At 39.5% G+C, this 23,544-nt stretch overlaps 2 protein-coding genes across 3 annotated transcripts in view; both read left to right on the top strand.

Annotated features, from left to right (window-relative positions):
- Positions 1-15,238, top strand: part of LOC135205776 (tigger transposable element-derived protein 1-like) — a 65,766-nt gene extending 50,528 nt beyond the window's left edge. For both annotated transcript variants that reach the window (XM_064236915.1, XM_064236916.1), the window contains one exon: positions 12,667-15,238. In XM_064236915.1, coding sequence (XP_064092985.1) covers positions 12,667-15,039 — 2,373 coding nt within the window. In that variant the 3' untranslated portion in view covers positions 15,040-15,238. The remainder of the gene's footprint in view (positions 1-12,666) is intronic.
- Positions 15,239-16,310: 1,072 nt separating this feature from the next.
- LOC135203489 (tigger transposable element-derived protein 1-like) lies at positions 16,311-17,594 on the top strand. The gene has a single exon (XM_064233215.1). The coding sequence runs from the start codon at positions 16,311-16,313 to the stop codon at positions 17,592-17,594; it is 1,284 nt and encodes a 427-aa protein (XP_064089285.1).
- Positions 17,595-23,544: the final 5,950 nt, after the last annotated feature.

Raw genomic sequence — 23,544 nt, forward strand, 5'->3', positions numbered from 1 at the left:
ATGGCGTTCATTGGTAGGGTAAACCTAGTTGCAATGCGATAACCACCAACATACATAACAGATTCACATTATGATATTAACTGACAATAAAGGTAGTAAAAAACCTTTCTCACCATATATATTATAGGCATATCTCTGAATTAAGTTCCATTCAGCAACCAAAAACAATGATGACATTGGTAACACTACTTCAGTTGATTATTTTAAGAATGTAACCAAAACCAGAATGCAAAGAATGTAAACAAAACCAGAATGCAAATAGTAAATTGCTATGTTCATATCATAATACTATAATATGGTAATAATACATGCAATATGATTAGAGACAGTAAAACAACTGTCTTATTAAAATGATCATTATTCTCAGTAAACAACTATTATTCAACTTTTGCTAATGGATATCTGTCAATGTTACAATCTAATCAGGGAGCAGTCTCTCTCTCTCTCTCTCTCTCTCTCTCTCTCTCTCTCTCTCTCTCTCTCTCTCTCTCTCTCTCTCTCTCTCTCTCTCTCTCTCTCTCTCTCTCTAGAAACAGCTGATTGCTGACGTCATCTGCCATAACTGTCGAGAGTTTATTGAGTTGTTTTAAGTTGTCACTGCCGATATTCACTGGTGGCTTCCAAAGGTGTAAATAATATACATTTTTACTCATTCTTCATATAATGGAGATCTGAAGAAAATATTCTCTCTCTCTCCTCTCTCTCTCTCTTCTCTCTCTCTCTCTCTCTCTCTCTCTCTCTCTCTCTCTCTCTCGGCGATGAAACGTAAATGAAATACGTAAAACCATTTTTTACCTTCTATATTATCATCATATCTTCATAATAAAAAGGCTATTCGTGGAATAATTTCATATCCGTGAAATCAACTGTCATCTATGAAAATCAAATTATGGCAACACCAGCCTGCATCCAAAAGCCCCGATTCTTTTACTCTTATGGGAAAGAAGCATAAACGTCAGATGGATGTTATTACGTGTCATATATTAACGTGTGTTGTGAAGAAAAGAGGCCCACATGAGTATGCTTATGTAGGCTTCTAGCTGTAATCCATAGGCTAGTAGGCTACATCTGTACAGTAGCACGTATAGTACTACATATATTTTTAAGGCTAATGTAAAATAACTTTAAAACTATCTTGAATGTAGTTTAAGGTGATAGTTGAAGACATATTTGGTGTTTGAACTAAAGTAGGCAGTTATAAACATTTGAATAGTGGTCTTGGGTGGGTTAACTATTAAATTAGGCAGTTTTTAGCAATTTTTGAGAGGGGTACCAGGATAACACGGGTATTTACTCATCACAGGGGTTCTGGGCCCTATCCCCCGCGATTATTGAGGCCCTACTGTACAACACATTGTAAAACGATAAAAGCAACACAGAGAAAATATTAACACAAAATAATGCATGAATTCGTAACGCGCGGACGTAAACAAATATTTTTTTCAAAAATTCACCATAAATCTAAATATTGTCCTAGAGACTTCCAATTTCTTTCAAAATGAAGGCAAATGATTGAATATTACTATACTGTAAGAGTATTAGCTTACAATTGCAATTTTCGACCATATCTGACGAATTAAGTTGAAAGTTGACGAATGTCGAATTTTTTTATATAATTTTTTTATATGCAATTATTTCAGAAATAAGAAAAGCTACAACCTTCAACCTTCAAATATTTTTCGTTTTATTCTACATGAAATTGCGCACATTTTCATATACAGGCGGTCCCCGGGTTACGACGGTTCCGGCTTACGACGTTCCGAGGTTACGACGCTTTTTCTTAAATATTCAATGGAAAAATCTGTCCTGGGTTACGACGCTTGTTCCGAGGTTACGACGCTGACGCTTCCGACGCTCCGAGTTAACGACGCTTTTTTTTAAAAAACGGCCATTACTATGATAAAAATCCTTTATAGTTTAGCACAGTATATTAATAAAAATAAGTTTCTGGTTAGATTACAACAAAAATTTTGAGATTATGATGATTTTCGACACTTTTTATGTTGTATTTTTCTATGTTTTTTAGTGACGCCTCATATGCGGAACTAGTTTCCGAGCGAATGAATACATACTAGTTTACATATAACAGTCCAAAAGCGCAAATAATGAAAAAATCATTGCTTGTTTCCAGTAATAATAACAAAACGAAGTTTCTGGTTAGATTACAACGCAAATTCCAAGTATCCAAAGAGAGACATTATCCAGTAATTTGATCAGAGAGAGAGAGAAAGAGAGGAGAGGAGGAGAGAGAGAGAGAGATAGAAGGAGAGAGAGAGAGAGAGGCCGTCTTCCGACGCTCCGAGTTAAGGACAGAGAAGTGTTCGTTTTTCGTTAAACGGCCTCTGACTCATGCCAGTAAATGTTTTGTTGATACTATATATAAGAGCTATTTAAGATACGTTTTACGTTTAATTAGTCTATATGATACGTAAAATAGTAAATCAACTGTGCTTGTAGCCCTCAATATTTGGCAAAATCGAAGTATCCAAAGAGAGACATTATCCAGTACGTAATTTGATCAGAGAGAGAGAGAGAGAGAGAGAGAGAGACGCTTTGGCAACAATGGTCTCGGGGGTTTTTATAGCTTCCTTCTGCTTGATGATCGTGGATATTGTTAGAAGGATTTTGACCTATTACTCGTTTTTGTTTTGCCAAAATCGGACGATACGAACGCCACGTTTCATTGCTTTGCTATAATTTCATGTTTTGCTTCCATCGAAATCATTTTCTTGGGTTTTTTCTTATCACCTGCTTTGTCTTTAGCTTTGAGACCCATGGTTAATAATAAAATAGACAAAATAACACGAAAAATAGGCGCAAATACAACGAACTAAACACGACGTGTTAACATGCAGCACAACAAACAAACAGACTGAACGCCATTTATCGGTCGCCTATACAACTAACACTCATCGCAAAATCGTATCTCAAATATTTCGTTGTAGTATCAAAGCTTGTATTTTCGCAAATTTTCTGTTATATCTCAAAACATTCGTATATTAGGGCAATCGTATGTCAAGTTTCCAATGTAATTTGATCAGAGAGAGAGAGCGAGAGAGAGAGAGATGACGAGAGAGATGAGAGAGAGAGGAGAGACGAGCTTTGCAACAAGTGGTCTCGGGGATTGACGTAACGTTTATTTTCTGAACAGATAGGACAGAGAAGTGTTCGTTTCATTAACGGCCTCTGACTCATGCAGGAAATGTTTTGTTGATACTAATATATAAGCCTATTTAAAGATACATTTACTTTAATTAGTCTATATGATACGTAAATAGTAATCAGCTGTTCTTGTAGCCCTCAAGATTTTGCAAAATCACTCCAGGTTGTACATAAAACTTCAAGAATGTAGTGTCACCAGAGGATTACAATAGTTTTTACCTTCAAGAACCAGCATTCTTTTATGAAAATAACTCCAGGTTGTACATAAAACTACAGGAAACGACATGTAGTGTAACCAAAGGATTACAAGTAAGGTTTTTATAACTTTTTATTAGTTTAAGACATATTTCCAAGCGTCGTTCCGGCTTACGACGATTTTCGGCTTACGACGCGTCTCAAGAACGGAACCCCGTCGTAACCCGGGGACTGCCTGTATAAAACTATGAAATGCCTAATATGAAAACGGAGCAAATATTGTGGCGGAAAATCCGCGCGCGGAGGGAAGGAAAGATTTTTTTAAATTCACCATAAATCTAAATATTTTGCTAGAGACTTCGAATTTGTTTCAAGATGAAGATAAATGACTGAATATTACTAGACTGTAAGAGTTTTAGCTTACAATTGCGTTTTTCGACCATTTCAGTAGAGGCAAAGTTGACCGAACGTGGTTTTTTTCTATGTATCGTGATTTATAGCAATATTTTCAAAAATGAGAAAAGCTACAACCTTCAATTATTTTGTTGTATTCTACTTGAAATTGCGCACATTTTCATATATAAAACTTTATGTAACGGCTAATTTAAAATGGTGCAAACATTACCACAATCGCATGTATGATTTTTTTCGGAAGAGTTACTGCGCGGACGTAAAGAAAATGTTATTTTTTTTCATAAATTCACCATAAATCAAAATATTGTGCTAGAGACTTCCAATTTATTGCAAAATGAAGGTAAATGCTTGAATATTACTAGAATATAAGCGTTTTAGCTTACAATTGCGTTTTTCGACCATTTCGGTAGAGTCAAAGTTGACCGAAGGTTGACATTTTGGCAATTATCGTTATTTATATGAAAATATCTCAAAACTGATAAAAGCTACACCAACCATGGGGTTGTTTTAGTTGTATTGTACATGAAATTGGGCACATTTCCATATATAAAACTTTATATAACGGCTAATTTTAAAATGGTGCAAACATTACCACAATCGCATGTACGTATGATTTTTTTCGGAAGAGTTACCGCGTGGACGTAAGGAAAAAGTTTTTTCATAAATTCACCTTAAATCAAAATATTGTGCTAGAGACTTCCAATTAGTTGCAAAATTAAGGTAAATGATTGAATATTACTAAAATATAAGAGTTTTAGCTTACGATTGTGTTTTTCGACCATTTCGGTAGAGTCAAAGGTGACTGAAGGTTGAAGTTTTGGCAATTATCATTATTTATATGTAAATATCTCAAAACTGATAAAAGCTACAATCATGTGTATTTTATTGTTGTATCTACATAAAAAATGCGCACTTTTGCCATATCTAATACTTCATGTAACGGCTAATTTACAATGGTACAAAAATTATGTCAAAGTGAAGAAATAATTTCCGAGATGTGTCACAGATACTTTTTAGTGCGGCAAGAAAGAAATTCGCGCTTGCGCGCCTGCGTAAACGATTGTAACAAAACAACACCTTGATCCGTGAACTCACAGCATCCCCCAAGGCGCGTGATTTAAAAGTTTTAGGCTGGTAGGCCTATAAGTATTTTTCCGCAAATTTTAAAAAAACTTTTGTAAGTCAACGTAAAATACGTCCAGTCGGCACACGGGAGACAAAAAATGTCGACGTAAAATACGTCCAGTCGGCGTAAGAGGGTTAAAGAAGGCGTGTTGTCATATAAGCGGATTAGCACCCATTGACAAATGCCAGTTAGGCTCTGCCGAGTAAGTGGATGAGACCCATCGACAGACCCACAAGAACTCTTGGCCGCAGATCACTATCTCGCTAAGGCTCTTGAGGTGAAGCAGACTCCTAGGCAGTAGCCACGAAGTCTTACACGAGTTCAAAATCATACAGAAAAATTCTGCTAACACGTAATATTCGATGTTACACGATTTGAATTTTCCGCTGAGAGCAAGAGCGCGGAAGATGTGGCGAGAGTCTGACTCACCCCACCTTTCCCGCGCTCTCTCTCTCTCTTGCCTGCTGGCTCAGTGTGAAGCCAGCCCTCGCAGTGAGAAGAGCCAATATATTCTAGCATTGGTTAACATAATAGTGCGTACTTTACTACAGGTAGTTCGTCTACTTACGATGGCAATTAGGTTCTGGCAGAGCTGTCGTAAATTGTCTTTTCAGCATATTGAGTAAATTGAAATCATGTTTGTGCTGTCTTTTTATCCTTTTTACCATATTCAAACACATGCGTGTACATGTACGTATTTGTTCGTTTGCATTTTCATTGACAACTTACTAGCCTACATATACATTTTATATCATCCCAAAAATGTGCATGTATAGTACCTATTATTACGTTTAGCATATGAAATCTTATCATGCTCGAACTCCTTGATTGATACTTACTCTTATTACTGTATTTAACATTTTTTATTGCAGGCATTCAGACCATCTGTCTGGTCTGTTTACATTTTCTTATCCGCCATTTGCATTGACAATCGGCTACACGTATTATATACATACTTTTATTTATTTATAGGTTGAATTAAATGCATAATTTGTTATTATATTTGATTTATTTGCAAAACAGAAATACAAATGAATTACTAAAATAACGAATCTTACCATTTTCGAACAAAATTTTACTTCTGAAAATATAAAACAAAACATCGTCTGGTGTTTCTCTAGCGACCGTTTGTACTGTTGCCAACACGTCTATGTACGTACGTAGTAATACACAAAGTTTTATTTAACAGTATGTAAATTATTTTTTCTTTATAAATTTCAGGCAAACTACAGTAATGCATAGATAGAATTGATTTACAGTACAGAAAAAACATGAACATACAGAAAAAAAAAATTACGAAACATTTGAAATTTGAAAAAAAAAAAAAAAAAATTAATTGTCTGATGGTGGATGGCTGGGGATCGTCCGGGTCATCCGATTCCGTGGTAGTACTACTAGTAGTGGGGACAGGGGTAGACTGAGATGTTGGTTTAAACATAAACATGCTTAGTTTTGTTTGAATGGTCCGTTTTTTCTTCTCTTCATAAATTTCTCGGAGATGAGCGCGCTGACGGTAGCGGGAAAAAGTATCGTACGCGCGCTCGACGTATTTTAGCCAAATATAAAATTAAATATTATTGTATATTATTATATTGTAGCTGTCGTAAAGTCGGTCTGTCATAAGTTGCATAGTTCGTAAGTAGACGACTACCTGTATATAAAAATATATAAATAAAGTGGTTTTTTTTTCTGGCAAAATCCCAAAATAGATTAAGTTTCCCATTGCCCTGGAACGCTAACCCCCTTATTTCCATTATTTCTTATGGAGAAATACTTCCCTGTTAACACGAATTCGGCTAACACGACATCTCCAGGAACGTAACCCTCGTGTTAACGGGGAGGTTACACCTACAACATATGTTGTTTACCTGTCTATTCAGTAGTTAGCTGTCTGCTGCCTCCACCAAAGGGTGTCAGTCAGCTAAGTATATATCTGACAGGTAAGTTGAATGTATGAAAATGATATGTTATGATACAATAAAGTTTCATACATACTTACCTGGCAGATATATACGATTGAGGACCCACCCAGCCTTCCTGCAGGAGACAGGTGGAAGAGAGAATCTAATTAGAAAACGGGAATGGTTCCTAGTCCTGCCACCCAGAGCAGGGCGGTAGATCACCTGACCTACCTGTAGCGAGTGCCGCGAAATTTGAATTTATGTTGGGACGACGGAGTCGATAGCTAAGTATATATCTGCCAGGTAAGTAGTATGAAACTTTATTGTATCATAACAATATCATTTTTTTTTCTCATAAATTCACCATAAATTGAAATATGTGCTAGAGACTTTCAATTTGTTGCAAGATAAAGGTAAATGATTGAATATTACTAGAATGTAAGAGTTTTAGCTTACAATTGCGTTTTTTGACCATTTCAGTCGAGTCAAAGTTGACCATAGGTTGAAATTTTGGCACTTCGTTATTTATATGAAAATATTTCAAAACGGATAAAAGCTACACCATTGGTTGTTTTTTTGTTGTATTACTACATGAAAATTTCGCATATTTCCATCCATATAAAACTTTATGTAACGGCTAATTTAAAATGGTGCAAACATTACGACAATCGAACAAAAAAATTTCTGATTTTTTCGGAAGAGTTACCGCGCGGATGTTAGGAAAAAGTTTTTTTATCATAAATTCACCATAAATCAAAATATTGTGCTAGAGACTTCCGATTTGTTGGAAAATGAAGGTAAATGATTGAATATTACTAGAATACAGTGGACCCCCCGTATTCGCGTTCTCCAGATTCGCGGACTCACACATTCGCGGATTTGTTTCTCTCGGGAACGTTTTCCCTGCATTATTCGCGGAAAATTCGCGCATTCGCAGTATTTTTCTATGATAAATATCCACAAATTCCTGGTTTTTTTGATGAATTTCATCATAAAATGCACTTTTTGTGATAAAACTTAAAAAAAAAACCATGTAGGAAAAATTTTTAGTGGGTTTTTCTTGAGTTTAACTAACAAAAATAGGCTGTTTTTTAGCATTTTCATAGGGGTTCCAAACATTCGCGGGTTCTAACTATTCACGGGGGGGTCTGGTACGCATCCCCCGCGAATACGGGGGGACCACTGTGTAGGAGTTTTAGTTTACAATTGCGTTTTTTCTACCATTTCGGTCGAGTCAAAGTTGACCGAAGGTTGAAATTTTGGCACTTATTGTTATTTATATGAAAATATTTCAAAACTGATAAAAGCTACAACCATGAGTTGTTTTTTTGTTGTATTCTACATGAAATTGTTCATATTTTCATATATAATACTCCATGTAACGGATAATATGAAATGGTGCAAAAATTATGTCAAAGTGACGAAATAATTTCCGAGCTGTGTCGCTGATGCTTTTTAGTGCGAGGAGAAAGAAATTCGCGCTTGCGCGCCTTGGTAACGATTGTAAACAAAACAACGCCTTGATCCGTGAGCTCCCAGGATCTCCCAAGGCGCGTGATTCAAAAGTTTTTGCCTAGTAGCCCTATAACTATTTTTCCACGAATTTTAAAAAAACTTTTTTTATATCGACGTATGTACGTCCAATCGGCACCCAACAGACAATTTATATCGACGTTTAATATGTCCAATCGGCGTTAAAGGGTTAACATGCCAGAGGCACAGTACTCTTCAATCTGTTGACCAGGAAGAGAAACCTAGGTGTGGTGAACTAGTCAGTTGAGAGACTCACTTAGATTCCTCCCTTCAATATGTGAGTTTTCCATTGTTTAAAGGGCTAAGGGTTTGTATATTTTGTAGGGACAAATGACAGATTTTTAAAGTATTTTGTATTTTTCCTAACTACAAACCTGAGCTCCTTTACAGTTTATACCAATCCTCAATCTGATAACCAGGCTTAAAGGCAAATTAGAATGTTAACACCTGGGCAGGCAGGACTCCCATCTAACGCATGGTAGTTAACTGCCCAACCACCTTGTTGAAAAGATTAACGGTCATTTCTGCTTCCCTGAAAATGTTAATACTTATGTAAAGGTTTGTATGGTTAGGATAAATATGAATGACTTAACCCTTTAACGACCAGAGATCCCATTTGGGATCTTTAAAACAGCTACTTTCGGGTAGTCGTGGTGAACAAGTTTGAGCTTGTATGAAATTGACGCTTTGGCAACTCATAGCTACACTCCTCTGCTCTTCGAATCAACCAATCAGAAGCCACCAGGCCCTCGCACAAAGACTGGAGGGCCTTCGACAGACACCTCAGTCGTGCGCAAGTTGGAAAACAGTCAAGACGTGCCGCAGTAACCTCCAAGTTTCCTCCCCCTCCGAACTTCGTAATCATGGTAAGCACACAGTGACTGTGGGATAGTGAAGCCTAGTGATATACTTACCTTTTGATGTTGGTTTGAAGGGCTGTAGTGTTACTGACGTGTCGTAGTGACAAAAAAAAAAAACAAAAAAAAAAAGTATAGATCCTTGCGGGATACTTCGGTCGTTCTTAGGCGGACCACGCTCATCCCATGAGGGATGTATCGGACCGTAACGGTTACAACGGCCAGTAGAATACGACGTCAAGTAATTTTTTTTAGTGCTTGTTTTAGACATTTGTGAATAATTTTAACAATATATCTAGATATAATAGTGATGATTTATAGATGTTAGGTTCATGTGCATATAAATTATTACCTTACAAGGGATTGAATGATAGGTTTTTGTTAGGGAAAGTTACATTTTTCTTTCATTACATGATTTTAAAGTTGTTTTTTTTTATTTTTGCAGTTTCAAAGCAGTATGTTTTATGGGCAACGCAATGCTGCATTGGAGACTCAGGAACGTGTACCATGGGTAGCCCCTGACGACGCTGAAGGAAGTGATGTCGACGTGAGCCCTTTGGACATTGACAGTGATGATGACGACCTACCTACGTTCCTGACGAAGGCCTTACTCAGGACGATGCTTTGACCCTCCTAACTCTAGAGGTTAGTATGAGACATCCTTAGAGAGAGAGAGAGAGAGAGAGAGAGAGAGAGAGAGAGAGGAGAGAGAGAAAGAAATGTGTGAAACATTGTATTTAAAAGTCTCGTTGTTATAATGGTATTTAAATTTGTTGCCCTTTAAATGGTTTGTAAACATTGGGTATTTTAAAAACTTATTTGTTTACTTGCATACTCACTGACATACACTGCACACATGCATATCACTTGACATACACATGCATACTCTTGACTACACATGCATGCGCACACACACATTTACTGTTTTACTAATGTTACTTTATTCTTGTTTCAGCTCGCAAGGTCAATGTTGTTGTCCCTCAAGCGATGCCTATGAAGAGGAAGGTAGCCTAACCCTAAGAGGTCTCGTGCTGATGAATGGAAGAAGGAAGACATTGATATCCGTGCCCTGCCCAACTTCATTCATCAGAAGCTGATATTTGAGGGAACCTTATGAATATTTCTCCCAGTTCTTCACAACTGAATTGAGGGAACACATTGTGTATCAATCCAACCTGTACTCAAGACAGAAGGATGTAGGCAGCAACTTCCACATGTCAGAAGAGGATCTCATGGTTTTCCTTGGCCTCATCGTGTACATGGGCCTGGTTCCTCTCCCTAGCATAGTTGACTTCTGGGGCCGTGAAGACCAGGATTCCTCAAGTTGCAGACTTCATGTCCAGGAACCGCTTCAAGGCAATTCGATCTTCCCTTCACTTCAGAGACAATGACCAGGCAGCTGCATCCCAAGATCGGTTCTTCAAGGTGAGAGTCCCCATTCACCAAGGTCACCAGAGAGTTCCTGAAAGTTCCTGAGACTTCTATCCACTCCATTGATGAAGTGATGGTCGCCTATAAGGGCACAAGGGCTGGTAACCTTCGCCAGTATGTCGCAAAGAAGCCTGACAAGTGGGGCTTCAAGTTGTTCTGCCGCTCCAGTGTGGATGGGTTTGTGCATGATATTCTATGTACCAAGGGGAGACAACCTTTGTGAGCCACCATACTATGCTATCTGAAGAGGAGAAAGCCATGTCTGTAACTTCCAAGTTTGTTGTCGCCTTAGTGAATACCATCAAGGACCCCAGAAACTCAGCAGTGTATGCAGACAACTACTTCACAAGTATAGGGTTGGCCAAGTACCTGAGATCACAGTATGGATGCCGGTATGTGGGCACTGCCAGGGAAAACCGAGTTGGTCATCCTCCCCTGACGTCTTGTGAAGGAGATGAACAAGAAAGCGACACAAAGGGGGACATGGACTATGTCTCTTTCGATGGCATCCTGTTGCAAGATGGAAGGACAACAGCGTTGTGACAATCTTGGTCCTCTGATGTTGGTGTGGAGCCCATGGGAACAGTGGAGCGGTACGACAGGGCAGCCAAGAAGAAGGTTCCCATTCCTTGCCCATCTGTCATCCAGATGTACAACAACCGCTTGGGAGGCATTGACAAGAGTGACATGTTGACACACCTGTACAGGACCCCCTTCAAAGCAAAGAGGTACTACATGAGGCTCTTTGCTTACCTCCTTGACTTGATCATCTGCAAACGCCTGGATTTTGGTACAAGAGGGATTGCCTGGCTTTGCAGGAAAAACCCAAGCCGCTCAAGGACTTCCGTCTGGATATCTCCAATTGGCTCAGAAGCTTCAAGTCGTCAACCTTCAGAATAACCATGGAATTCTCTTGGCACCAGAGATTTTGCTTTGCCAAGAAGGGGCCAACGGGCAGTTGTGCCAAGTATTGAGACACGCCAGAATGCCACTGCCCTACACATGCCAAAGCATGTCTCCATGAGGCAGACTTGCAAGTTCTGTTTCTGGTGCAGGCCACATCCACAGATCCCGCTGGATGTGTGAGGATTGCAAGGTGGCCCTTTGCCTTACTGAAGAAAGGAATTGTTTTGCGTTGTTCCATAAGATTTCGAAATAAGTTGTTTGTTATGAGAGTTGTTTATAGTGTTTTGTCTATTTTTATCTATTTTTGTATTATTTTATTTACAGTGTTTTGTATTTTATATACTATTTTTGTATTAGTTTTTTTTAGTTTTTTTTATAGTGTTTTCTGTATTTTTATACTATTTTTGTATTTATTGTATACTTATTTTTATATAATAAATTGTAAAGCCATATATGTGTTTCTATTATACATTGTGGAACAAAAAAAAGTGATTCATCAATAATAATCATATGTTTTGTGGGCGAATCAACATTATTTATAAACTTGAAAAAGTTGCCCGCTCGGCCCAATAGATCCCATACGGGATGAGCGTGGTCCGCCTAAGGTCGCCCGAGGCTCCCATACGGGATACTTCATTGCATGTAATTATTTCGCTTACTTTGGAAATTTTGTAAAAGTGCACAAGAGTAAAAAGGTCTTGTATTTACTCATACTATAACATACTAAAAGGATTTTTTAATATTTCCCATAAAACCCAGGGTGGACTTTAAAGGGTTAAATGATTTATTATTATAAAATCAGATTCTTTGTATCATTTCTGTAAATTAGGTTTGACTTTGACCTCATGGCAGTTGCAAAATGAGTGGACATCTTTATCAATGTGTTTTGGGTATCAGGGACATTATCAGGATTTTTCATTACATCAATGCAAATTGGACTCTGTTTGCTGTAGAGGAATGTGATAGGACTGTTTGCTGAAGATGAATGTGATAGGAAATAACAATATGGAAAACACTTAAGTTAAATGCTTTGTATTTATTTGATTTCCTTGATATTGCTCAGTTAAATTTATCATAATTACTGTACTTTGCATATCTTTGTGTAGTGTTTTTAATCTGTGTATATTTTTTGTGCCCAAAGGTGCCTTCTGGACACACCACACCTAAGGCTTCTGGCAAAAAGCCTAAGTGCCAGAAGAAGGTCATGACACTCCAGGAGAAGGTAGCACTTTTGGAAATGTTGAAGGAAGGGAAAAGTTATGCTGCAGTAGGCCGCCATTATGGCATAAATGAAAGTACTGTCCGGTATATCAAGAAGAAAGAGGTGGGGATAAGGAAGGCCATGAGTATTAGCTTCTGCAGTAGTGCCAAAAGGGTTTCCACTGTGCGTAGTAAGGGCATTGTGAGGATGGAGTTGGCCTTGGCAATGTGGATAACAGACTGCCATAAGAAGAACATCCCTCTCAACAGCAACAACATCTGCACAAAGGCACAAGAACTCTACCAGCAGTTTTCAACTGTTACAGAAGGCGGCGACATACAAGAAGCAGACTTCTTAGGCTTTGATGACTCTGCTGAAAAAGAAGAGGAAGAAGCAGAACCATTGTCAGCTCCTAAAGATTTTATGGCTAGCAATGGGTGGTTCAACCGTTTTCAGAAGCGGTTCCACCTAAAGTGTTCTTGGCATGGGGAAATGGCATCAACAGATAGGGAAGCAGCCATGAAATATCCCGAGACCTTCAAGAGTATCATCAGGGAAAAGGGCTACCGTCCAGAGCAGGTGTTCAATGTGGATGATTCTAGTTTGTTCTGGAAGAAAATGCCTTCACGGACATATCTCATGAAGGACGAAGCCAGTGCCTCTGGATTTAAGGCCCAGAAGGATAGAGTTACCCTTATCATGTGTGGCAATGCTGCTGGCTTCATGCTGAAACCAGGCCTCATTTACAGGGCTGCTAACCCCAGGGCCCTCAAGAATAAGAACAGGAACTTCCTGCCTGTGTTTTGGATGCATAACACCAAGGCGTGGTTCAACAAAGTCCTTATGTCTAACTGGTTCATTCAGAGCTTCATCCCTCAAGTTAAGGAATACCTCAAAGACTTGTGCATGGAGTTCAAGGTGTTGTTGATCATGGATGATGCTGGGGGCCACCCTGTGGATCTTTGTTACGAGGGAGTCCAGCTTGAGTTCCTCCCTGCCAACACCTCACCCCTCCAGCCTATGAATCAGGGTGTTATCCGTGCCTTCAAGGCACTCTACACCCAGAACTCCCTTGAGCATCTTGTGAGGGAAATGGACACTGACACTGAATTTACACTGAAGGAGTGTTGGCGTAAGTTTACGATTGCCACATGTTTAACCATCATCGGTCAATCGTTGAAGGATATGAAGAAGGAGACCTTTAATGCATGCTGGAAGAAGTTGTGGCCGGAGTGTGTTCACAATTATGAGGGCTTCTCTCCTGAAGAAGTTCAACATTCAGCCATTGATAAGGCAGTCCAGTCGGCAAGGATACTTGGTGGAGAAGGCTTTAGTGACATGACCGAGGATGAAGTTGGCAGCCTCATCGATGCCCACTCTGACCCCTTGACGAACCAGGATTTGGAAGAGCTCACAAGGTCTGCCAGTGAGGAAGAAAATACGGCAGGTTCAGGGGAGGAGGAGGAATGTCTTTCCCAAATTATGGGCCCTGCTTCTTCTAAGGCTTCTGACAAAGCTCTCAAGCGCCCGAGGAAGGTCATGACACTTCAAGAGAAGGTAGAACTTTTGGAAATGTTGAAGGACGGGAAAAGTTGCGCTGCAGTAGGCCGCCATTATGGCATAAATGAAAGTACTGTCCGGCATATCAAGAAGAAAGAGGTGGGGATAAGGAAGGCCGTGAGTATTAGCTTCCGCGATAGTGCCAAAAAGGTTTCCACTGTGCGTAGTAAGAGCATTGTGAGGATGGAGTCGGCCTTGGCAATGTGGATAACAGACTGCCGTAAGAAGATCATCCCTCTCAACAGCAACATCATCCGCACAAAGGCACAAAAACTCTACCAGCAGTTTTCAACTGTTACAGAAGGCGGCGACTTACAAGAAGCAGACTTCTTAGGCTTTGATGACTCTGCTGAAAAAGAAGAGGAAGAAGCAGAACCATTGTCAGCTCCTAAAGGTTTTATGGCTAGCAATGGGTGGTTCAACCGTTTTCTGAAGCGGTTCCACATAAAGCGTTCTTGGCATAGGGAAATGACATCAACAGACAGGGAAGCAGCTGCAAAATATCCCGAGACCTTCAAGAATATCATCAGGGACAAGGGCTACCGTCCAGAGCAGGTGTTCAGTGTGGACCATACTAGCTTGTTCTGGAAGAAAATGCCTTCACGGACATATCTCATGAAGGACGAAGCCAGTGCCTCTGGATTTAAGGCCCAGAAGGATAGAGTTACCCTTATCATGTGTGGCAATGTTGCTGGCTTCATGCTGAAACCAGGCCTCATTTACAGGGCTGCTACCCAGGGCCCTCAAGAATAAGAACAAGAACTTCCTGCCTGTGTTTTGGATGCATAACACCAAGGCGTGGTTCAACAAAGTCCTTATGTCTAACTGGTTCATTCAGAGCTTCATCCCTCAAGTTAAGGAATACCTCAAAGACTTGTGCATGGAGTTCAAGGTGTTGTTGATCATGGATGGTGCCGGGGGCCACCCTGTGGATCTTTGTTACGAGGGAGTCCAGCTTGAGGTTCCTCCTGCCAACACCTCACACCTCCAGCCTATGAATCAGGGTGTTATCCGTGCCTTCAAGGCACTCTACACCCAGAACTCCCTTGAGCATCTTGTGAGGGAAATGGACACTGACACTGAATTTACACTAAAGGAGTGTTGGCGTAAGTTTACGATTGCCACATGTTTAACCATCATCGGTCAATCGTTGAAGGATATGAAGAAGGAGACCTTTAATGCGTGCTGGAAGAAGTTGTGGCCAGAGTGTGTTCACAATTATAAGGGCTTCTCTCCTAGAAAAGTGGAACATTCAGCCATTAATAAGGCAGTTTATTTGGCAAGGATACTTGGTGAGAAGGCTTTGATGACATGACCAAGGATGAAGTTGGCAGCCTCATTGATGCCCACTCTGACCCCTTGACGGACCAGGATTTGGAAGAGCTCACAAAGTCTGCCAGTGAGGAAGAAGACACGGCAGGTTCAGGGGAGGAGGAAAAGGACAGAGACCTATCTTTGGAACGTGTGTCCAAAAATATGGGCCCTGCTCCTTCTAAGGCTTCTGTCAAAGATCATAAGCGCCAGAGGAAGGTCATGATGCTCCAGGAGAAGGTAGCACTTTTGGAAATGTTGAAGGAAGGGAAAAGTTATGCTGCAGTAGGCCGCCATTATGGCATAAATGAAAGTACCGTCCGATGCATCAAGAAGAAAGAGGTGGAGATAAGGAAGGCCGTAAGTATTAATTCCTGTAGTAATGCCAAGAAGGTTTCCACTGCACGTGAGAAGGGCATTGTGAGGATGGAGTCGGCTTTGGCATTATGGATAACAGACTGCCATAGGAAGAACATCCCCCTCAACGGCAACATCATCTGCGAGAAGGCACGAAAACTCTATCACCAGTCTTTGACTGTTACTGAAGGTGGTGACATACAGGAAGCAGACTTCTTAGGCTTCAACAAACCCACTGAAGAAGAAGAGGAAGGAGCAGGACCATCGTTAACCCCTGAAGGTTTTCAGGCCAGCAAGGGTGGCTCTACCGTTTTCGGAAGCGGTTCCACCTAAAATTTGTCTCTCCTCATGGGGAAATGGCATCGGCAGACACGGAAGCAGCCATGAAATATTCCAAGACCTTTAAGAATATCATCAGGGACAAGGGCTACCGTCCAGAGCAGGTGTTTAATATGGATGAGACTTGCTTGTTCTGGAAGAAAATGCCTTCACGGACATATCTCATGAAGGATGAAGCCAAAGCCCCTGGGTTTAAAGCCCAGAAGGATAGGGTTACCCTTATCATGTGTGGCAATGCTGCTGGCTTTATGCTGAAACCAGGCCTCATTTATAAGGCTGCTAACCCCAGGGCCCTCAAGAATAAGAACAAGAACTTCCTGCCTGTGTTTTGGATGCACAACGCCAAGGCGTGGACCACCAAAGTCCTTATGTCTAACTGGTTCATTCAGAGCTTCATCCCTCAAGTTAAGGAATACCTTATAGACTTGTGCATGGAGTTCAAGGTGCTATTGATCATGGATGGTGCTGGTGGCCACCCTGTGGATCTTTATTGCGAGGGAGTCCAGCTTGAGTTCCTCCCTGCCAACACCACCTCCCTCCTCCAGCCTATGGGTCAGGGTGTGATCCGTGCCTTCAAGGCACTCTACACCCAGAATTCCCTTGAGCACCTTTTGAGGGAAATGGATACTAGCAGTGAAATTATGCTGAAGAAGTGTTGGCATAAATTCACGATTGCCACATGCCTGGGCGTCATTGACAGATCGTTGAAAGATATGAAGAAGGAGACCCTTAATGCGTGCTGGAAGAAGTTGTGGCCGGAGTGTGTTCACAATTATAAGGGCTTCTCACCTGAAGAAATTCAACATTCAGCCATTAATAAGGCAGTGCAATTGGCGAGGACGCTTGGTGGAGAAGGCTTCGATGACATCACCGAGGGTGAAATCGGCAGCCTCATTGATGACAACTCTGACCCCGTGACGGACCAGGATTTGGAAGAGCTGAAAAAATCTGCCAGCGAGGAAGAAGTCATAGCAGGTTCAGGAGACGAGGAGGATGAAGGCCTGCATTTGGAACGTTTATCCCAACTTAAGACGATAATCAAAAAGGTGCAGGAGTCAGCTTTGGCATGGGATCCTTGTATGGAACGCTCCTTAAAGTTCATAAATGCCCTTGATGCGGCAATGGCGCCCTATACTGACGTCATTATCAGCATGAAGAAGCAGCAACAGCAGCTACCTATCACCATGTTTCTTGAGCGGATGAAGAAGGACCCTTCAAAGCCTCCCAAAACCCCTGAAGAAATGCACTTGGTGGACAAAGCGCCTGAAGAAGGAGAAGAGGCACCCCCAGAGGGAATGTGACTCCTATGCTTTGCTGTGCAATCATATCTTCATTGTCATTCATTGGACTGCACAGCTAATTCATCATTATCACCAATCAACATTCATCACTGGTGAGTATCTGTATGATTTACATAATCAACACATTTCCCATACAGTAATTACTTGTAAACGAACAGTCCTGTTCATGAGCAAATTGGGTTTTGAATTGGATGTTTGAGAATTTTTTGTTCTGGATGGAGCATCATCATGGGTATAGTGGTTGATGAAATGCCTTTGCATTCTGGCTTTGTTTACATTCTTAAAATTATCAGCGGATTGCATTTTAATGATATCTACTGTCTTTAGTTGCTGAATTAAACTTAATTGAAAGACTTTCTTTTGCAAATATTAAAATTGGGTTATACAGATTGCTATGATCTACTGTTTTATTTATAAACACAATTAGTTAAATGGTGTGCATGTGATTTTGTCAGTTTCAGACATTGCTTTTGCCTCCAAATTTATTTGAGTCTGCTCTTTATTCGTTTCTTTAGCCACAGCTATAATATCTGCTGCTTGGAGTTTGTCAAAGTTTGTTCATACTCGGAACAAAACTCGGTCTTAACATTAGAATAAATCCTCTGGTGCCGTCTGGAAACCAGTTAAACAATTGTAAATACAAGGAATTTGTGGCATCTGGCATCTGATATGTAGTGGAGGTGGAAGTGAGTCAGAGACCACTCTTGAACCTAATGATGCATTAGTCTTTCTTCAACTGCCTTGGAAAGTGGACGTTCACTTTGCTCTCCTCCTCAACCTCCTCAAACCAATTTTAGACCTAAGCCCATACTGTTGTTTCATATATTTTAAGTCTAAGAAGTCCTGTGAGCATCTGCATATTTGTCCCGGCCTTTCAGGATTCCTGCGTTCATGTTTCTTGGCTTCCTCTAGGGTGGATGCAACTTGATGTGCTTCCTGGTCTATTCATACTGCTTTGTCCAGCTACATCTTGTTACTTTGTTAGCAAGTTTGTAATATGAAATATTGTTTGGGATATGTTGAAACGTTTGTTTGTGTTAAGACATTTCAGTATGCTTTATTTCTTCTTTAATGATATATTTACTGACTTGCTGCCTAGGAGTAGGCTTTAATGATATATTTACTAACTCCTGCTGCTTAGTAGGCTTTAATGATATACGGGTAGTGTTCAAATTATGATACGTAGTTCGTCTTACGATAATCCGATTTTATGATAGGGTTAACAGTTAATACTGGTACGACCATATTTTGAAAATACATATTTTTAAATTTTGCGTGCAACAGCTGCAGACAGCAGCGTACAATTAGGCAGCCAGAGAGGCCATATCTTTATGCCATCTTCTAGTTAAATAAGTTAAAAAAAGTTCAAGAGAATGATGAAAGTTTTTTTACAACCATGAACAACTGAAAGAGAAACTACTTTTTTGCTAAGTACAACCGAATCTGATAACAGCATCTGTTTTGCTTGTATTTCAACCATCGTACGATGGTAAACAATTACCGTAGTTATGTTGTAAATGTTGGTATGTAGAATAGTACAGATATAATTGTATGTAATAGCTCTACCTGCTATGAATGAAAAATCATCAAGGAAATATAATGTTAAATTTAAACTGGAGGTTGTAGCTGAAGCTGTGAAAATAATGAATTCATGCTGCTAATGACTATTGTCATGCATCGGCAACATGGGTAAAACTCCCAAACTTTGATGTGAATTCAAACACAAACGTAGATAAAACTGAGAGAAAAGGATTTTAATCAACACTACTAGGCATGAAAGAGTACATTTTACTGCTGTTTTCACACCGATAAAAGATAACGTAAATCTCGTATTACGATGAAAATAACAAACGGAATTGCTGGATTTTTATGCAATCTATTAGCGAAAGAAATAATCTAGTTTATAATGAGACGTATTAAAGTCATATTTCGACTTAAAAACACGTTGTATAACAAAAAATGATTTTGTTCCATATAAATAAAGTACAGTGGTACCTCAAGATACGAAAGCAAATACAAAGATTTTTTTGGCTCTACGTATGAAAATAGTTCAAGTTACGAAAGTGTGTTGCTGTAAAGTCCCGAGATTCGCCCAGACCACCAAGAACAATTTTAAAACTCGCGCGCCGCCAACTGAGTAAACTTGTCACCATCCTCCCGCTCTCCCATTGGTTCCTGATGCTAGTCACCCCATAAGATCCTGCTCTCCTATTGGTCAGCATCTTCCCCTTGTGCTCTATGTATTCTATTAGTAAAAGGATGCTGTAAATTGAAAAACTTATTCATGCAAAACATTTAATAAAAAAAAACATTAGGTAAAGATAGAATAAGGAATAGAATACTGTTTGGTAGTTTCATTAGTTAAAGAGAGATAATGAAAATGTATGGCTTACTGTGTGCTAGGAAACGTGATTGCTTGGCAATCGTTTGGTACTCATGCTGAATGTAAACAAACGGTTGGAAGTTTTTTTTTTTTTTTTTTTTGTATTATAGTTAATGATTAATTAATAATTATTTGAAATGAGTATAGTATACTGATTATTTATACATTTTATTGGCATATTCTAAGCTTTTAGCTTGTTTAGATGTCAGAATCATAGACTAGGCTACAGTAGCAACTGCTAACATAGGCTAGGCTTATTGCTAAGGGGACATATGCTAAAGTCCTAATATATGCCAGTAAAATGGGTTTGAACATTACGTGCAGTTGAATATTACCAAGTATGTACAGTATTTTGCCTTTTTGGAGTCATATTTCTTCCGTCGGATCGGCGTCGTAACATTAGACAGAACATGTGTTGTAAGCCTGGAAATATAATTTACTGGGGTGTTTTTGAAGGGCTAGGAATGGATTAGGCATTTTACATGTAAAATGCGGTTCAAGATACAAAATGCTCATGATACGAAGACCACTTTGGAACGGTTTAATTTCGTATGTCAAGGTACCACTGTATCACTATTATTCTTTATGCTAACTAGGAGCAAGAACATTCGCTGAGAATTGAGTTAAATTCGACGAAATACACTCGTATTCGCCATCGGCTGATATGCAAACCAAAACATTGACCAGTATGTTAGTATTTTATAATAATATATACAATAATATGAGGATATTTACAGCGAAGTAAACTTTAACTTAAAAAAGTTCATGGAAAAGATGCATATTTATTTAGTTTGTATTTTATAATTATATGTACCGTTTCCTGTTCAATTTCTTTTTGTTTTGAAATTTGTTTGTACGATCTGATTATCGTTTCGTGGTTCAATTTTCTTTCTGTACTGAACTATCATAGTTCAGAATGCATTGAACCTCCAGAATTAGCCAATCATACTATACGTAATGGGCGTAATGTCTGTCTGTCTGTCATTCAATCACGGTAAAATGGCTGGTCAGCTGTGCATGAAACTTGGCAGGGTTATGGTGGGTACCCCTAAGATGGTTTGTAATGGGGTTTCATCCAACCTACCCCCCCTCCTTTGTAGGGGGTGGGGGTGAGAAGGGTCCCTGAACGGAGCTGTTTCTGGCCGTGAAACGAGGCTGGTTATTCCCGTAGACTTAGTTACTTTACGATTTTTCATACATAATTTCTGTACAACTTCCCTGGAGAAAGTCCCGAATATTTCAGCTCGGACACAATAGAAGATGAAAATTATCATCAATATCCGCAAGGTTTTTTGAATGTTTAAATTAACTATAATCCATCGGGACTGCCAGTGCAACAAAATAACGTGAAGAAGTACTGCCCGGTAATGTTGCTTCGGAATTTCGATCCTGCCAATGACGTAATAAAAAGGAAACTGACAAGTTCCTACTTTCTACTCTCTCTCTCTCTGCTGTTTTTTTTTTTTTTTTTTTTTTTTTTTTTTTTTTTTTTTTTTTTTTTTTTTGGAAGACATAGGATCATAAGAGCATTTATCAGTAGCCATAACGCACCGACATACAATTGTTTGTCTTTGCAGTAACATAATGAAAAGAAAGATACTTTATTATTCATATCACCGTGCAAAGTAATTGACAAAGAAACGAACCAATCAAGATCTCTGTTCCGTTAAATGAAAGTCTTACGTTGAGAGAGAAAGAGAGAGAGAGAATCATTAAAAGAGGGTAAACAATAATGAATACGAACTTTACATTCATTGATCGTCCCTTCACTTACTTTAAGAGAGAGAGAGAGAGAGAGAATATCATTAAAAGAGGGGAAACAACAATGAATAAGAATTTCTCTGCGTTCAGTGATCGTCCCTTGAATTACATTACGAGAGAGAGAGAGAGAGAGACTATTCGTGTAATCGCCTTATTTTAATATTGCTGAACAAATAGTACATATAAATTTTCACTTCTGCACCCATTTTTTTAAGTTTTTTTAGTATTACGTAATAATTACTATGCTGTAACAGTAGCATAGAGTACGTATACTGTAGGCTAGGCTATTGTATATGCATACGATGTATCATAGTGTACGCTAGGCTAACTTGTTAGCGTTATTCAATTTTTCTTTTGCGCCTCAGTGGCGTAATCGATATGGTCTTGGCCTACTGGATATGTATAGAGTACTATACTGTAGGCTAGGCTACTGTATATGTATACGATGTATCAAACTGTACACTAGGCTAACTCTTGTTAGTATTATTCAATTTGTTTTGTTAAAGAGGATGGCAGCATCAGTGGAATTGATTTTATATATGGTCTTTTCAATTCTTCATATTATTCTCTTCTCATTAGGGCTGATATTTCCTAATAGCTGGCCGATGTTCATATCTTGGTTAAAGAAATATTTTCTAAAAATAGTAATTTATTGATATGATAACAAAAGCTGGCGATATGGTTGCCGTAGAGTTAACAAATCTTAGTCTGGATGTTGTCTAAGGGTGTAACAAAATTCATTTTTTCAACGTTTCCAACCGTATCATCGGTTCATTTTCAAGGTAGGGCGAGCGTGAACTGATTGGAATGGGGTCGTTCGGCTGCATTTACTGTGTCCCGGGTGCTCTGCCTGGTGAGCGCCGAGTTTTCATTGGCTGAACAGAGGATTAAGTTCCTGAGTCAAGCCATCTTGCAGAGGTGGAAGCTTGCACAGTTCTTTGCGTGCGGACGCTGCAGACCGGGAGTGTAGTATTGGGAAGGTCATTGCCGGTAGATAGGGGCACCTGATTGGTCCGTTCGATCGGCTCTGGGTTGCTGGTGGGCGGCGCCCTACGCACCACCTTCGGGAGGAGTGAAGTCTCTTGAGTGGTGTTGAGGCTGGGTCTCTCCTTCCCAATGTGTAGGGCCTCCAAGAGGAGGAGGCGACAGTGGTCTGCTGCCTTATCAATAATTCCGATATTAGTGTGTGATATACCCCCAAATGTCCATATTCATTTGTTTACTAGTTATGTAATGGATTGTTCGGTAATTATATTGTAATGGTAATTGGTTTCGAATGTAAATAAACAAGCGAGAGTTCTGTAAATACTTTTCTTTATATGTATGTAACGAATATTGTTAGTCTCTGTTTAGCCATCAGTTTGTATAGTAACCTCTTATTAAAAAGAGATATCTTTGCTCGTGTTTCTTTGCCAGCCTACAAGAGATCAAACATGGCACAGTGAGCAGGGTCTGTCCTACTGGTGGAATGATCGTAGTGAGAAGTGATTCAAAATTTAAGATTTGATTGACACGATGGAAAAGCAACTGCAACAATTGACGGAGCTGCTGGCGAAGCAAGCAGATGGCTCAGAAGAGGGAAGAATGTTTAACTACAATGTTAGATACTATGATGAGCGCGCAAAATGGAAATGTCAACGAAAATCGTCAACGAAGTGGAGGTGCTGAAATTACACAAAATGATGCGCAGTGCCAGTATAAAATTCCTCATAGTGCCACACCTGCACCTCACCTGTCATCGTCAGTCTCTTTGAGGGAGTTCGATGCTTGGCGACATAAATTTGAAGGATTTGCAATGCTGATTGG

Source organism: Macrobrachium nipponense, chromosome 24 (assembly GCF_015104395.2).
Source record: "Macrobrachium nipponense isolate FS-2020 chromosome 24, ASM1510439v2, whole genome shotgun sequence".
Lineage (NCBI taxonomy): Eukaryota > Metazoa > Arthropoda > Malacostraca > Decapoda > Palaemonidae > Macrobrachium > Macrobrachium nipponense.